Source organism: Nanorana parkeri, unplaced genomic scaffold (assembly GCF_000935625.1).
Source record: "Nanorana parkeri isolate BGI_ZX_2015 unplaced genomic scaffold, ASM93562v1 scaffold479, whole genome shotgun sequence".
NCBI lineage: Eukaryota > Metazoa > Chordata > Amphibia > Anura > Dicroglossidae > Nanorana > Nanorana parkeri.
In genome coordinates, this window is record NW_017306747.1 from 1,009,534 (window position 1) to 1,027,742 (window position 18,209).

At 43.5% G+C, this 18,209-nt stretch overlaps 1 protein-coding gene across 3 annotated transcripts in view; it reads right to left on the reverse strand.

The window, feature by feature from the left end:
• Positions 1–18,209, reverse strand: part of ADGRL1 (adhesion G protein-coupled receptor L1) — a 221,861-nt gene that overhangs the window by 87,292 nt on the left and 116,360 nt on the right. For all 3 annotated transcript variants that reach the window (XM_018560820.1, XM_018560821.1, XM_018560818.1), the window contains one exon: positions 11,988–12,806. In XM_018560820.1, coding sequence (XP_018416322.1) covers positions 11,988–12,806 — 819 coding nt within the window. The remainder of the gene's footprint in view (positions 1–11,987; positions 12,807–18,209) is intronic.

Here is an 18,209-nt window from a genome sequence, read left to right on the forward strand (position 1 = left end):
CACCACCGTAGCAGCCCATGTGGCTGCTACAGAGCCCAGATTTGGGAAAGAGGGGGGGGGGGCAGCTGTGGTATAATGCACGTCAATGTGTATGGACTAACAGAGAACAACAATGTGAATGGGCCTTAATAGAAATAACTTGCAGCTGCTTAGGTTGAGACTTGCCCTGCTCAACATCCAGCCCCAGGAATGAAGAAAGGTGGGCTGCTCTAGTACCAGCATTTCCTGTTGAGTGGTTCGGTCATCCCAGCTGGCTGTTTTCTCAGTTACAGGTCTCCTCAATGCCCCCAAAATAGTTCTAACGAGCATGCCTATGTAATTTAGCACTGAAGATTGCTCTCCACCGTGCTGCTAGAAGATGATCCTGAACCCGGGTGGTGGCGTCACCTTTCTTAAAAGATTCTTCTATGCTGTGCCATACGCTGGTGTAGCTGCTGTAGCTGCTGTTTTGTTTCACCGACATACAATTCTGAGCGCTCCTCACTGCACTGGACTGCGTACACAATGTTGTTCATCTTGTGTTTTGGGTCTTTTGGGTGAACCAGTTGTTGCCTCAGTGTATTGCTGGGTATAAAGCAGACAGGGATGTGATGTTTTTTAAAAACCCTTCTGACTTTCTCAGACACCCCGGCTACATATGGGATGACCAAATTCTTCCATTTGTCATGCTTTTCACCCACACTGGTACTCTTGGCGTTCTTTCCTCTTCTTTCTGTTTTGACAAAAGCCCAGTCTGCATACCCGCAAGTTTTAAGGGCCCCCCTGAGGGGTTTGAATTCCTTTGTCTCGGCCTCTGTTCTGGTGGGAATTTTCTCTGCCCGGTGGTGTAGAGTCCTGATGACTCTCAGTTTGTGGTCTAGAGGGTGGTGGGAGTCAAATAGCAGGTACTGGTCCGTGTGTGTTGGTTTTCGGTAGACCTCTTTTTACCGAAAACCAATACACACGGACAGGAAATGGAGGCGAGCTCAAGATAGCTGCTGCAGCTACAAAGGGTTACATTGTGGGGATGCAAGTTTACAGGGAATCGACAGTATAGTTTCAACACAGGAGAAGACTTGCTACAAGTATGGGATAGAAAGGTGAGGATGGAGTTCATCTTTAATGAACTATATGAGGCCACAAAGTGTGAGCAGGTAACACACGTATCAGTATGACGAAACTGTAATAAAAAGGAGATACTAATGTGGAAGCATAATAGTGCGATTTACAAATACCACCAATAAGACTGTTATTCTGGTGTGTTATGTCGAAGAACGCATACAAACTTGGGAAAATACAGTTCAGAAAATGGATATAAACACAATTCCTCTGTTGCCCTCTTAATGATGTCCCCCTAGGCTTGTGCCCGGTGGAAAATACATCCCGGAGCCTTGGCATAGTACCGAGTGTCGTTTGTAATTAATGCAAATAGGAGAAGCAAATAACTCCCAGCGACAGCGCCCATGTAGCCTTTGGCACTTCTAATACGCCGGAAAGCCTCTCGTTTCTCTTCTGCACAATAAAGAGAGGGACTGGAGGTTTATTGGTTTTGGGAAAAGAAAACACTAGGAACAAATATAAGCTCATGAATAATAAGGGAATGGTGAGCAGCGGTCAGGTATCTAAAGATAAAAGCGCTCGGGTCATATACATCCGCTTCACCCCGCCTTATGATCTGCGGCTGGATGCGATCTGTTTGGGCTTTTCACTATTATTAAAATGAATAGACGTTTCTATACATAAAAGGCAATAAAACACACTTTGCATTATGTATATTATGTATAACATTATTGTAATGTACAGGGAATGGAATTTACATCTATTATATGTATGTTACCTCCAAAATAGCACTTGACGGGCCACATAAAACATAATAGCTGAAATACATAATTTATGGATCACGTTAACGGATATCTAAGCATAAATTGCAAGAGGTTTGTAGAGCAGCCTTTCTCAACCTGGGTGCCATGGCACACTGGTGTACCTTCTGGCTTTGGCAGGGGTGCCTTCAACTTTTTGCATGGTGTCATGCTTTTCCATGGTATAGGCGAGCCAGCCACCAGCACCAGCACCATGGAAATGCATGAAACTAATCTGGGGGAGGGGGGTTACGTCCAGGAGCTCCCTGAGCATTCGGAAAAGGGCAGGAGTCCACCTCTGTCCAGTACTGCCCCATGTCCTGGCCAATGCCTGTGGAGAATATTAAAACATAGGACTCTGATGTGAAGAGGGAGCTTCTTCCCATCACATTCCACCCCTTCCCATCAGAGTGCCCCCCTTTCACATCACAATTGGCACATCTGTTCTGGGGACAACATTGGGAGACTTCCTCTAACTTTTGGTTGCCTCTCTGAGACAGGAAGTGAAGGGAAGATTCCCCAGTGGTACACAGAAATGAAGGGGGGCACTCTATTTTCCTGAATGCGTATGTATAGCCCAAAGATTTTTGTAGTTTTGAATAGAGTAGGAAACGGTTAAAACCTCTGGTAGGTTATTTTTTGTGGTCTGTGTATCATTGGGGAAACTTCCCTTCACTTCTTGTCCCAGAGAGGCAACAGGAAATTAGAGGAAGTCTCTCAAAGTTGTGCCCAGAACAGATGTGCCTAATGTGCCGTGAAGGGGGGCTTACTGACATGAAAGGTCACTGATGGGAAGGGGTGGAACGCGATGGGAAGAAGGTGGGGGAACACTGATGTGAAGGGGGCTTCTAATATGAAAGGGGCTTCTGATGTGAAATGGGCTTCTGATGTGAAGAATTGATTTTTGTGTGGGGTCCCCCCATTAAATCCAAACAAGACCCCACATGTAGGATAAGGATTTGTTATAGGTTTTGGTGAAACCACACTTTGTTCTTTGCATTTACGGTACATACTTTGAAAGGGTGCCGCAACTAAAGAAAGGTCGGGAAACACTGTTTTAGAGCACAAAGCAATACAATAGTATTATTTCTATTTCCCTTAATGTCTATGTATAGCCCAAAGTTTTTTCAAGTTTTTAATAGAGTTGGGAAGGGTTAAAAATAGGGATGTACAGATACTTTTCGAGTACCAGTGCAGATACTTGGCATTTTCATGAGAACTACCAGGGGTGCAGCGGGTGCAGCTGGGACCGGGCTCTGGCGCTCCACCACTGTCCTGAAATCATTTGTCTGTATTGTTTTAGAAAAACTGTCACATGACACTAAACAAAAATGTATCAGTACTCGTACTCGCAAAACTGGTATCTGTGCATCCCTTTATTTATATTTATAAAAACAAAATCATACAATAAAAACAGAGATGTACAAATCCCGGTAGCTCCGTGTGCACCTTACAAATGACAGCCGCCTCCTAATTTTTACATTTTTCTCTAGTGTAGTCTTGGAGCTCAAAAGTATCGGTACTTGTACTCGTACTTGTACCGAGTACTGTACTTGGCATCTGTGCAACCCTAGTTAAAAACCTCTGCCAGGTTATTTTTGCTGCCTGTATACCATTGGGGAAACTTCCCTTCACTTCCTGTCCCAAAGAGGCAACAGGAAGTTAAAGGAAGTCTCCCAAACTTGTCCCCAGAAAGAATGCACCTGTTGAAAAATTTCCCTTTACCTCTCGTTTTGGGGATAGCTCAAACATTTTGCATTTTCTCTCACTCTCTTTCTCCGTGATGATGATCATCCGTACCAATGGAGGGGTGAGTCTCCCCAGTGGTTGCACAGACAGCAATAAAAACTTCTTCACTCTAGCCAACGTTTTGCCTAGAAATAGACTTTAAAGCCCAACACTCGCTGCAGTGCTTACTTCCCGGAGCTATCCCCTGCAGTAATTCCTTTTCTCCACCAGATGTCCTCAGTCTTCTGGGCTTAATGGCATCCAGTACCATTTGACCAAGAAGACAAAGGACAGACTGTGAGTGCAGGACTTCATTGAACCATCCCTTGAAGAGGCATCTCCACAGCATCCTCGATCACAGGTTAATGGGCAGTGACAGTCTCTTTTTGAAGCTCGTGTAAGATTAGGACCATTTGCAGAGCTTCACTTACATCTAAGGGTGTACCTACTGCCCGTGCAACCTATGTTGTTGAACAGGGACCGAGGTGAAAAATGGAGCAGGAGAACCAAACCCCCGGGTAAGGATGTTCTACTATAGGGGCCATGGCATCGGGTAAGATGACTGACACTGATAATGCCATTGAAGTGAGCTGTGGTTATTACTGGTGGAGATAGACTGGCCATATAGCATTATGGCCGGTTGGGCATGCGCTATAAAACAATGATAATAGTAACAGGGGCCCAAATTGTGTTTTGGCACAGGAACCCTCTATTAATATTAATGGGCCGTTAGTGCCCCGGTGTTGAAATCTGGAACCAAGTGGATGGCTTACTTCATTAAATCCGTTCATGCATTATGTATTAGTTAGAGACAAGCAGTGGAAGCCAGAAGGTGGAAAGAAGGAAAAGATATGTTTGGTCACTTAGAGAGACACATCGATTCAGACTGTGTACACAATACTTCCCTTGGCAATGAGTATGTTTTCTTTCTAAGCAGATGTGGGCAGAGAAGCACATTTTGCCAGAGATCGAGGGGAACATATTACAATATGATGGACAATTAAGCAGTTGAGGATACTCTCATAATGCCCCGTTCATTCCGGAAATTCTAAAACCTAGCTTTATCCAGAATGGTAATGCAATTTCCAAGGGCATCTTCCTGCTGGGCTGTTTATCTGTGCATGCCACACATCTGCTCTACACTACATTATTCAACAATACCAGTAGTGGCATAAACTGCACGGGGCCCCTGTGCAAATACATGGTTTACAGCCACCTTTAATGTTCCACACTTGTTGCTCCATGCATGGCATGGTTTGGTGCCACCTGGCCAGCCCACCTTGAGTAAGAACATAATGGACCCTATAGTTGGTTACGCCTGAAATCATAGCTGTTCAGTTTATCTCTGGTGCCAGGTATACCTTTCCAATGCTTAACCCACTTACTGGTATAATGTGTGATACTGCCGGTACCAATTAACCAGATTTAATGCAGCTGCTCCCTTTTCTGTGTACGATCTTCCTAAAAATGAGCCAAGTTGATTGCAGGTGAATGGGAAGTTCCTTCTTTATTGTGACCACTTGGTCACCCATTGGGCGCTCCTTGACCACTCTTACTACAAATGAGCCAGATGACTGTAGGTAAAGGGGAATTTCCTATTTTATTCTGACCACCTAGCCACCCATGTATCCTCTTCCCTGGTATCTTTCATCTTACAAATGAGCCCAGATCACTTTAGGTGAAATGGAAGCTCCTCTATAGTATTGACCTCCTTGCCACCCATGTGCCCCCTCATCTTGTACCTCTCTTCTTGCAAATGAGCCCAAATTGGTGGAAGTAAAGCTCCTCCTTTATTCTGACTACTTGTGTGCCAACCCAATTCCCCTTGCTTTTTACTTATCTCGCTACAAATGAGTCCAGATGATTTTAGGTGAAATAGAAGTTCCTCTAGAATTCTGACCTCCACGCCACCCATGTGCCCCCCTCTCCTTGTACCATTCCTAATTGCAGGTGAAAGGAATGCTCCTCCTTTATTCTGACCACCTAGCCACTCATGTGCCACCCTTGTACCCCTCTTCCTACAAATAAGCCCAGATGCTGGTTAATAAAATGGAAGCTCCTCCTTTATTCTGACAACCCAGCTCCCCATGCGGCCTCCTTTGTACCTCTCTTTCTACAAATAAGCCCAGATGCTGGTAGGCGAAATGGAAGCTCCTCCTTTATTCTGACAACCTAGCTCCCCATGTGGCCTCCCTTGTACCTATCTTCTAACAAATAAGTCCAGATGTTGGTAGGTTAAAGGGAAGCTCCTCCTTTATTTGGGGCACAGGTCATCCCCATGTCTCTCTGACCCTTTACTTGTCTTTTTGGTCCCTTGAGCAGCAATACATGCTACAATCTGAATGCCCCTGGCAACATGAGAACTAGACTTAACTAGACAATCTTAACATAATATATTTTATCTGTGTGCCATAGCCTAGCCAGCATTTCATTCCCGTGGATGACACGACAAGCACAGAAGCGTGCAGCTGTCTTTTATTAGACAAACAGTGGCAGCGTCATGGACAACCTTTAGAAAAAAAGATTACATGAATGTTTCTGGAAATCAGGGAACACTGACAGCTCTAAGATGATATTTGTTGAACAATGACACAGCAGCGGAAGATTTTCAGCTGGGGCAAGGCTTCAACAACAGGTCACGGTTTATATGTGGCGGCTGATGGGATGATGGGCAGTAGAGGGGCAGGATGAGTTCTACAACTCCGTCAGAATGTTGCAGCCAGCAGAGCATAAAACAGAGCTGTGGCCACTTAAAGTAGGTCTTTAACGACTGTGTATAAAAACCGTTTCATGTTCATATAATTGCACATCGTAGATGCTAACAGCACCGTTTGATTGACATTTTCCTGTGTGGTGGTCTCTTCTGGAGCCACCATATTTGTGTAGCCTCAGAGTGGCTAGAGAGACATTTTTCTTCCAGATCTATGCAGTGATCCAGTGTAAAACTTGGAGCTTCCTGTAATAAAGACCAGTCCCTGCAGCCTCTCCTGCCCTGGGCTCCGGCGGGCTAATGACCTGTGATGTAATCACGTCTATACAGCCTATTAGACATGAGGACGCCAAGGGACATTCCACAGTTGGAGCGGAAGGAAAAAGGAGGTGACAGTCACGGTTCTCTGCAGGGATAGATCAAGAAGTGAGCGTGCGACGGTATGTGTTCGCTGACTTCCCGATCTATTGAGCCGACCTGTGACAGTCTCATTGTCACAGGTCGGCTAGAACTATGAGGATGAGTGATTTTCACTCACCTCATAGTTCTCCTTTAATCTTCATAGCCGTATATCGGCAGTACGAGATCATCTAAGGCACTTCAGTGCTCCAGGTTTGGAGTGAGATTGGGTGATGTCCCACTGCAAGGGTTACTTCTTTAACTGCCTGGAGGTCTCCTTTAAGTCTCATATGACATCAGATATACACTGAGTGGCCAGATTATGACCACCCCATCAGTACTTCGTTGGGTCGCCTCGTGACTCCACGAGATGGTGAAAGGTGATGCGAGGAATCTGACACTGCAGTGTTGCCCTTCTGTTGTCTTGTACCAGTCTTGCCACTCTCTGTTCTGCCCTAACATTGACTAGTCGCTGACGTTCAGACCCAGATTTTCGGCTGACAGTCCGGTCTTTAAACACTTTAACAACAGCTGTTCTTGAAAATTTAACAAATTCTGCTGTTTTGCTGATACTCGCTCCATGGCTCCGAGCGCCAACAATCATCCCACGTTCAAAGGCTGTTACATCGCGTTGTTTCCCCGTATCTTCAGAAACAAATCACTTCTACTGTCGTGGTAACCAACCTGCTTCCCTATTTATAATGGTCTGGCCCTCTAGCAACTTCAGAGCGAAATTATAGCTAATTTGCCTACAAACGTCAGGTGGTCATAATAATCTGGCCACTCAGTGTATGTCTGCATGTAAGAAGGGGTCTAGTGCAGTGCAAATTCAAACCCATCAGCACCAACATTTTTGCAGGGCTGTAATCAGCAGCATGCAGTGGACAGACCCAGGCAATCCCATTGAGAATCAAAACCGAGGTCATATTATTACACATTACATATCTATGGAAGGAATACTGATACCACCTAAGGCCCCATCCAAGCATGAGTGCCGAAAGGGCCGGAGGCTTTTTTAGTGCATTTAAAAATGTTTTTTTTGCATGGAATTTGTAGTACAGGAGCAGAATTGTGCGTTTTTTGGTCTCTTAGACCTTTAAAATGGGAGAGCCTGAAAAATTCCAAGCGTTCTTCAGGCGCTCCTATGGCAGGGTTTCTCAGCCTTTTTTTTAGTCAGGGCACCCTTTGAAAGTGTGCAAAATCTCAAGGCATGTCATTCTAAAATGAACAAAATTCAAATGTAAAAAAATAAAGTGTGATGTCCCCCCCAAAATGAATACCAAACCCCCTATTCTAGACAGGGGTCTGGTATAGATTTTAAGAGGGGAGCCCACGCAAAAAAAATTGATGTGGAGTTTCCCTCTTCACATCAGAGTTCCCCCATCATATCAGGAGCTCCCTTCACATCAGAGTTCCCCCCTTTTACATCAGAAACACTCTTCACATCAGAGTCCCCCCATCACATTAGGAGCCCCTTCACATCAGAGTTCCCCTCTTTTACATCAGAAACACCCTTCACATCAGAGTCCCACCATCACATCAGGAGCCCCTCCTGAAGGAACCCCTGACAAAGCCAGAAGGCACCCCAGGGCGCCATGGCACCCAGGTTTAGAAAGACTGGTCTATGGGACCAGAAAGGCATTATTCTGCCCCGAAAGATGCTCATGCCCAATACTTTTCTGAACTTCATGTGACAGGTGACACAAGGCTTAGGTGTGAACCGGCCCATTGAGAACAATGGGATTCTTCATCTTGAGCGTTGTTGGGAATCCTGAGGCAAAACGCTCGGGTGTGATGGGGCCTTTTAAAACATTCAGCTGACAGAAGGATTATAGCCAACGCAGGAGCTGAACATAAAATGAAAAGGCTTTTTGTAAAGCTTTATTCATTTCTACTAGTGAAATGGCTTTTGGCTTGGTTGCAGCCACGCGATGGATTAACCCAGTACTGTGATTATAGGGATTCTGTAAAATGTTCTATAAACTAGGACAGGGAAGGCAACCTCGGCCCCCCCACGCTGTGGTGAAACTACAAATCCCATGAGGCATTGCAAGACTGACAGCCACAAGCATGACAGCCAGAGACAGAGGCATGATGGTTTGTCGTTTCACCACAGCTGGAGTGCCGAGGTTGCTTAACCCTGTACTAGGACATAACATGGCGGTGTCTGAATAAGAAGTAATGTGTTGTCATGACTGGGGAGTGGAAAAAAAACAACTCAATTTAATGATGCCAATCCTGAAAAGAATATTGTCACATCCAGGACATAAACCAAGAAAATTGTCCAAGGCTAAAGGACAGCACGACCCAACCAATTTCTTCAATTACAACAACAAATTCAATTTTGTAAGTATAGAGATATAATCACGAACACACATCATCTAAAAGCTGCTATGCCCCCAGATGAATGGAGGTTCTGTTTTGGTTGACGCGGCTCTTTTTTAGTTGTTTTTAGATCATGTGTGACAATATCTTTATAGTAATACAATTGATTTTGTTGATGTCATTGCAAAATTGGTTTGGCTGTGCTGTCTATATACCTTGGAAATGTTCTTGTTAGTATCCGAGTATCCTTCATCCAGGGCTAGCACGCCTTTCGGCTTGCAGGGCAGACTCTGCAGTACATCCCAATGCAATTGTATTCATTTTAATATTGCCATAATTACCTTTTTGTATACGTGGTCATGTGACCACTTCTTCTCTGTTCCTGGACCAGTTTGAAGGGGAACAATGGCAAAATAGGATAATGTGATATGTCCTGCACTACTTTGCCATAAACCCTGTGTTGAGAGGGCTAGACTGTGTCAACAGGCAGCCCGTGCAAGCTAAAGTATGAAGAATTAGAACTACTGCATACAGCACTGGCACCCTCATACAGGAAATGCTTTCTTCTCATATTACTTGCAAGATCAACAGGTATGTTTACCCATAAAGCAATGGTCAAACCAATAAAATAGAAAGTACTATGCTTCCTAAAGTAGAATTGAAGCCAAAACATTTTTGTTTTGAATAGAGTATGGGAGAGTTAAAACCTGTCAGCTTTTTCATTTGCCATCTCTGTTCCATCAGGAAGATTTCCCTTCACTTCCTGTCCAATTGCCACAACAGGAAGTGAGAGAAAACCCCTCCAAAGTGAGGGAAATTTCTGGAGGTCAGCACGGTCAACAGAATTACAGTTCCCATTGGACAATTTCCCATCTATTCCTGTTCTGGTGACAACCCACAATTTGGGATTTCCTTTCCCTTTCAGTGATAATGTTCACCAGAACATATTGTGATAGTTTGGGGAATATAGCACAATGGTAAGCGCTAAGAGACCACTCCTGAAGCCGACTTTAACATAAAAGGACAGTCTTTATTCATCAAAAGGTCAACAGTCCATGAATATCAGAAAATAACTTGCTTTTCTTCAGCATAACAGTTCATTGGACTCTCATAAACACATCATGTTTTGGTCTCACCGACATCTGGCTGTCCCATACACTCCCAGTGTTATAGTCCCAGGACTTTCCCTGGAAATACAGTCCTCAGCAGCTTCCCTCAGCTCCAATACTTCTGGTATTCAGCCTTGCGGGTCACTGTCCCTCTCTGTCTCCCCGACAGGTATCTCAGGGTCACCAACCCTCTGGACCTCTCCAGCCTTCCTGGCTGTGTCACCTTGTGCTCATGCACACAGCAGAGTCTGCCTGTCGTCGTGTGCCTCTTGCACACCCACAACTCCCCTCCAAAGCACTGGGCTGGCTCCCTAATAACGCTGCTCTCAGCCACCTGATCAGCTCAACCTGGCCACTGGCAACACCTGGCCCCAGGACTGGAGATCCCATCCCACTATAGTCTGGAAAACCTGGAAGGGATTGAACAGCCAGTTCCTCCTCTCCAAAGGTATTCACATTGTGGAACCTCTCAGCCCCTCTGGCTGAGAGTCCTGGGCGCCAAAGTTGCCATACTACACCGTGGCATTGCCACGCACTGCCACAATATAGGGAGGGTTAATATCCCCGATAGGGACACATACAGCAATAGACAGGAGTTCTAATCCCTCTCCACTCTATCCAAAACGTAAAAATTTTTTGGCTTCAGTTGAACTGTCATGGACTTTGATTTGAACTCCGTTATATACATTGCAGGTAAATCAAAACAAAAGGCATTCAAAGTCTTACAGTTCATTTTCTTTAGAAAGCAGCCACAGAGTAGAAGAGCCTGTGCACTGCTATCATCCTGTAAAGAAGGACCCTGGATCTCTTGAGTGGAATATGTGGGATCTCTGCAGAGGTCCAACCCACCTCCTACTGAGTCAGCTTTCCAATCAGCAGTAGCATGTGTTTTGCTGATTGCAGAGCCATAGGTCTGACTCACCAAGGGGTGTGTTAGACCTCTGCAGAGATACCAATACTTTCAGTTTTTTATTTCCTTTTGGAAAAATGTTTGCAGAAGAATCTTTTGACATCTTTTTTTTAGCTTCTTACATAGGGTTGGGACATCAACTAGGGACATCAACTTGGGACATCATCTAGGGTGGATATCCCAGGCACAGGGGTGAGGCTGCAAGGAAATGACCAGCCCTCAACTTCATAGCTGGCTTTACTAGCTTTGCTTTGCATAAGTATTCAACGTCATAAACTTAAGGTACCCCAACCTGGAGTTAAAATGGATCCAGTTGAAATTTTGTGATCTATACAAATTAATCCATAATGATAAAACTGAACTAACACAACAGTCTTCCAAACTACAAAAAAAAAATACATCTTGACTGACTGATCCGCCTGTGTGTTACTGCAGTGTCACATGGTCCCCGAAATAAATACACCTATTTCTAGAATTCCCCAGAGTTGTGGACACCAAGGAGCTATCAAGTCCAGGATGAAGTTCTGCAGAAGAACCATTCAGTGCTGGGTACCAAAAAAAAGAAGCACATTCTGAGTACCATTATATTCATAATTAAACAGATGAGAAGAACATGGTGCATTTTAATTCCAGGTTCAAAGTTAATGGTAATGAATACTTATCCAAAATACTGTAAATGGCTCCTACAGTTCAATACTAACGGATCATAATGAAAAGTAATGGGAAAAATAGCAAAAGTGTAATATTTTTTTTATGACTACAACACTACTTTTGTTGACTCTGAGAGGTTCACTTTAAGCGTAGACATTCTTCTAGCTCGATTCTTATTTTTAATTAAGAAACTAGCATTCACGGACTTAAACTTCTAAAGATCCTGAGGACACTTCTTTTCATCTTTAATGCATAATTAGTATTCATTTATTTAATTCAATAACATATTTTTATTGACAATAAATCACATAACTTACCGTCTGCCGGGTCAGGAGGGCCAAATCTCAATGCATAGCGCACCAGAAAATAGTTGTTCCAGACGTATAGCTGCCCATCTCTTGGGTTGTAGTCCACAGATGAAACATACTGGTAAGGGTTAGGAAAATCCAATCCATTGGCTCCGTTGGTCCCCAGAGGCTCTTCCCTGTTGCGATGCGTGTTGAAGGCATACTCCAGTCGGTTACCTGCTGACTCATTATCGTCATCGGCATACACTGATCTCAGCACATAAAGGACCCCACATGCCATGAAAGCATTTGATGCGGAACGCTTATCATAAGTCGTCTCCCACGTTCCCTCAAAACGAAGAGTATATGGGTTAAGCTGGGTCACCACTAGCCTCCCGCTATTTCCTTCTGTAGCATAGATAACCCATAACCCATTCTCATCCACGGCCAGGTCTATGTCAGTTTTCCCACCCCACCTGTAGGGTGAAGTATCGTGATAGTTTGCCGTGGATATAATTGCCTCTCCACTCTTGATCCGTGTCCTAAGGTCAAATTTGACAATGTTGCGTGTACGTTCCTTGTTATAAAAAGCAGCCCCGTCGTACACCACGAAACCTGTGCCATCCACCCGACTTGGTAGACGATATGTAGTGGTATGACGTCCAGCAGCATAGTCCTCCCAGGATGCATACTCTGTTAATGTGTCTGTACGGTAGGGGATCCACGGCATGACATAGAGTCGCTCACCGGCTTGCAGAGGATCTCGACACCATGCTCCCGACTGATAGTCAGACTCATGGGTGGAAGTGGGTTCTAAAATCTCCTGTAGCATTCCCGGGCAGACGAAAACTGTAAGGATGGGAAAAGGTGGGACAGGACAGAGGGAGGAAGAAAGGAAAAGAGCAGATGATGGTAGGGAGGATGAATAAACCATAGATCAAGTACACAAAAACAAAGACAAGAAGAGAAACAGAAAAAAATAAAAAAAAGTTGATGGTAAGTCAACAGAAGTACAAAAATGATGGACAAAAAAAAAATAAAAAATCAAAAAACAGGAACGTCCAAGGTTAGGTTGTATGGAATTTAAAAAAAAAGAGTATGTTGGTTTGGTATAAAATAACAGATTGATGGGAAAGAGAAATAAAAGAGAATGAGCAAATGAGAGGTAGACGTGATATGTGATGGGAGAAAGATGAGCATAGAAGAGAAAAAGGGGTGAAAGGAGGAAAAGAGACAGGGGTAGGTAGGGGAGAGGGAGAGAAAGAAACAATTGCAATGAGCTGTGTATACTTTCTACACCCCCAATATTAACCTGTGATCATAGGAGGATGAGTCTGGGGGAGTGAGAAGGGTATGACAAGGGAGAAGATTAAGAGAGAGAATCAGAAAAGAAAACCGTCTCCTAATCTTGAAGCCATCCCATACTCTACACCTTCCTGTCCTAGCAAGTCAGGCCCACTATGATTTTCTCGTCTTACTTCTTCCATGATTTCCATGACATGCCTCCCTACTCTGTTCTCCCTACACATTCACTAATAGACACGTAGCCATTGGTATGAGGTGTTATGTTTTGTTCTAACAGTTGTTTTCTCTCTGAAATTTCTATTGTCTACCTCTTCCATGTATAGGCTCAGTGTACTATCCTATTGTCTCTCCAGGCTGAACAATCTTTGATCCCAAAACATTCCCTTTTCCCCCATCTAGCTACTCCTAAGGAAACTTTTTTTTTCTCTCCTGTCGATGTCTTCAAAATCTTAAGCATCTCTCTCCCCCCTCCTCCTTTTCATGATGCCTTCCACATCCCATAATAAGAGAAAAACAACATATTTTTTTATTGCCTTGACAACGCTGCTAGGGGAGGGAGAGAGAAAAACCTCTTAGGTCACATAGCATTCTTTCAGCCAATCATGGACCATGGGTGGTTGACCTCCCCCTACTGAGGACCTCTGTTGCTGCTCAGGCTGGGATCCTGAAAGCTAATTGGGTTAGAGGGGAGCTGATTAAACAGCCGTGAGGTGCGAGACGCAAAAAAGAAACCTGCTGAGTTGCACTGTTGGGTAAATGAGATTGGCATCCGCTGTCCTGCTGGACGGAAATATTGATTAAGTGAAAGAAACCCTTGCAGAAAACATATATCCAAATGATAGGAACATCGTGTTGTGCCAATGTGCCCTTTATAGAAGGGAACCCATTAAAAGAACACCCCGCATAACGGAATTAAATGTAGTTCCTTGATATGTCTTTATCCCCCCATAAAAAGGACGGCTTGATCAATTTAAGACCCAATTTGAAAGAATTTTTTTGTGTGTGTGGGCCTATTACTTGCACGTAGCATGGACAACCCTTTGTTCAACCCACACAAGCTGCCGCCTTCAAATAATTTCGGCAGTCACTGGAATAGGGCTTAAAGTGGGCAAAATGGTTGCCTCTGCCGTGCATAGGTAATGGGGGGTAACTTTGGTCGGAACAGGCAGAACTTTGAGCTTTCTCTGGGACTGGAGTCAGATTAATAAGCAGCAATTCAGCAATTGTATAGTCCAAGGGTCACTTGGATTTAACTAGTCACTTACTGAAGCATTCTCTGGATTCACGTTTTGAAGTATTACCTAACAAGTATTACATTACCTTTAGATATACTGTGTTTGAAATATAGATCCCAGGGTATGCCAAGACTGTCAGAGGCCTTACTCATTATTTTATTCTCTAAAGTAGGGCTGGACCAATTCCAGAAGCCAGGATTCCGATACGCCTAAAGAATGATAAGCGGCCCTTCAACTCAAGTCTCTCCTATTGTCAGTGGAAGCGTTTATTCACTGGCATTTAAAAAGGCCCGGTGGCTTATGGATTGGGCTTAATGGCTTCTACATGGTGTGCTAGATTGTCCAGCCCTCTTGTGACCGTCTATTACCATTAAATAGGTCCCTACCACCGACACAAATATTGAGTCGAATACAATCGGCAGACCAGGGGTCCACAGTTATATTAGGCTCTGCTCTGAACTCACATCAAGCTGTCTATGGGACACTAAAGTACGTAAGACCCTTAAACGTTATGCTTGCCTTGTTTAATTATCTCAGATGCAATTTTTCTTTACATTCCCTTTTCCATACTACTTATAGATGTAATTGCTAAGAATCCATGGGGGCCTAGTTATAACTCACACTCGATTTGCACAGCTTTCACCCAGGATTCACACATTTTTCAATTGAACCCAGTTAGAAAAATGCATGAATCGTGGGTGGATATTGTGTGAAAACATTCATAAATAGACCCCCGTGGTGTAAAACAGCGGGAAAACTGGCTAACTGTACGTCCACGCTTTCTGTAATCCAGCTAATGTTGATCTCTAAAAGGTCACTGGATAAAAACTAATCCTATTGATTTTCATTTCTATGACTTTTGGTCATTTGGCATTAAATTTCGTCATTGTCCAACATTCTGTACTGATATCTAGATGTCAAACTCTGCTACTTAAAGCGTATCTAATCCCCCAAAAAGTTAATTATATACTGCAGCTGGCCAATTCTTGGATGAGGCGGCTGCATTCGATTTGTTTCCCTGTATTTGTCATCTGGTGATCCTACAAACAACACACTTCCTGTCCTAGTATATCTGGTAAAGATAAGTGAAGGCAACTGGACTTGCTGTATTTTCCTTAAAGACGTTTCACTGGTCTTCCAACCAGCATTCTCAATTCAGAATGACTTGTAAAAAAAGTTCTCTGGGAATAAATATGGTGACTGTTGCTCCAAACCACATAATCTGTTAGTCACAACCAGATGTTGATTGCATTTGCATAATTGGAATCTAGGAAGTGTTCATAACCTGCCCTATTGTATGTGGCAGACAATAGATGTCTAACCCCCCCCCCACACACACACACCTCTATTCAAGCTTGGCTTCTCCATTTTTACATAAATGGCCTCTTTCACACCTCTTTTAAACCAGTCCTCCTCCCAGTCTAGGATGTGTACTTGACTGTCTTCAAAGGAGTGACCTTTTTCCTTTAGGTGTAGGTACACTTCCGAATCCTGGAAAATACAGTAAGTCCAGTTGCCTTTATTTTTTATAGATATACCTTGACCTGGATGAATGAGAACCTTCACAGACACTTCCTGTCCTAGGGTGGCTGCACTCACCCATTCCACTATGGAGGGGGCCATGGTTGTCACCCTGGCTGGGCTTCAAACATGTCTTCCCCTCTTCATCTCCATTACACTAATATTGGCAGGGGGGATTGGTAGTTTACTAAATGAAGGTAACATTGACTGTGCTTCAGTTTAGCTGACAGGAAGTGACAAGGATACTGCATTTTAGTTAAGATCAACATGTATGCCCTATACTTGCTAAAAATGTTTTTTTTTAGCCTAAAAAAAAAGAAAACTAAGGCAGACACCACATCATAAGACTGGTAGGTGGCAATATGTTACATTTTTGTTCTTGGGTTTAGATATCCTTGAAGGTTCATATAGACATTAGAAGACAAGATCCAACCACTATTAGGCACCTGAGTCTTCCAGGGGGGTACTAAATATAAACACTTGGTCTGACTGCCAACATTCAGCCTACGGAAAGGGGAACTGGAGACATGCCCATACTTTGTGGGCAACACGGCATCTGGATAAGGTTTTCTAACCTAATCTGATTACTGTTTCCTCAACAAGACTCTCCCAGAGTGACCCATTCTGACCATGCCTAAGGGGACCTTCAAAGGAGGTTTTTCAATCTCCATTCACATTTTCAAGAAGCCTTGCTTATTTCTGATAGCTTTGGATACAGCTCAGCTCTGGTGTCCTCTTTTCATAGGATTCTGTGGTATTTCGAAAAAAAAAAGGCCTTGAGGGCAACAAAAAAACAAACACCCAAGCATGGATATAAAGCAACAAAGCCAAAAGCCCCAAAGCTTCTTTGAAAGAAACAATCCAGAAAAGAAAGAGGAAATATGTATTAGAGTAAAATGCCTGCACAAGTAATTATAATTTATTAAGCATCCCCCATATGTAAAATAAAACCGCTATACTAACCCCCTAACATAACGGCAATGCAAAAAAACCAATGTATTCTTTATGGGGTCTCTGTATGGACCATGCCGCCTCCTCAGCATGTCATGATGGAGGTGGGTACAGTCATTGCATGGCTCCACAGACTCCCAATGATGATGTGCACAAACAAAATTATTCTAACAATTTACACATTAGACGCTCTTCCAGCTTCTGAAACCGAGACAAATTGTATGTTATTAGATGCGCTCTAGAAGTTTTTGTTTAGACTGGAGTTTTACTTTAATTAGATTATTCATTTTCTTCCCAACATTAATGTAAAGCTCAACCTCTGAAGCACCTCGCCGGAGACACTGGGCTCCTCTGATTTTTGTGCAGCACTTTAAGGCTGTTAGTAAAACTTATACCTTTGTGACAAAGCTAAAAGCAATTTTTTTTTTTTTTTTTTGCTGGCTGGCTGGCTGGTTCTAAAATCCTAATGCAATCTTCATTATCTCCTGCCCAGTTGTCTGTAACTGCCCGTCTTCCGCCTATCTTAAAATTTTCTGAAATTGCATCTGAAAGGATGGCCTCTGCCCCACTGATCATTCCGTGCTTCTTCCTACTTAGAAAACATTTACATTCTTCTCCCGAGAAAAGACTGAAGACTGCACAAATTCTGCAGACATCAAGACATCATGTCTGCACCTTCCTTCCTGGGTTAAGAATGTCCCCACCAGCTCGGACAAAGGACTATACAATTTCTATGCATAGTCCAACAAAATCTGATTCAGCTCTGGGCAGGTGCATCACTCACTGGAATCTTATATATTTCTAGATCTCTACAAATACATATTTTTATATTTTAAACTCTTTTCACTCCCCTTGCCTCATTTTTTTATATTTTGTCATGATGGAAGAGGTTCTCAGCTCCAGTACAAAGTGGTCTTACTCTTCTTTTTGGCTTTTTGCTTTATGTAGTAGGAAGGGCAGCAGAAGGCATTGTGGTCCAACTTGGGTTCACCTGAGAATGTCAGTAGAACATAATTCTACTGGAGGCCACAAGAGATATGAGAAACCAGGAGGTGATCATACCCACCAGCTTCTCCCTCAAACAGAACATGTCATGCATCTAACGATTTACAGCTAACTGCAAGTGGACCTAAACTGAGAAATAAGTTCTCCAATAACTGATCAAGCAGGTGTAAGGTAGGCAGGCTAGAGATGTAAGACTGAGCAAAAGAGAACTAATCATCTGGTCCAGTAGCTATCA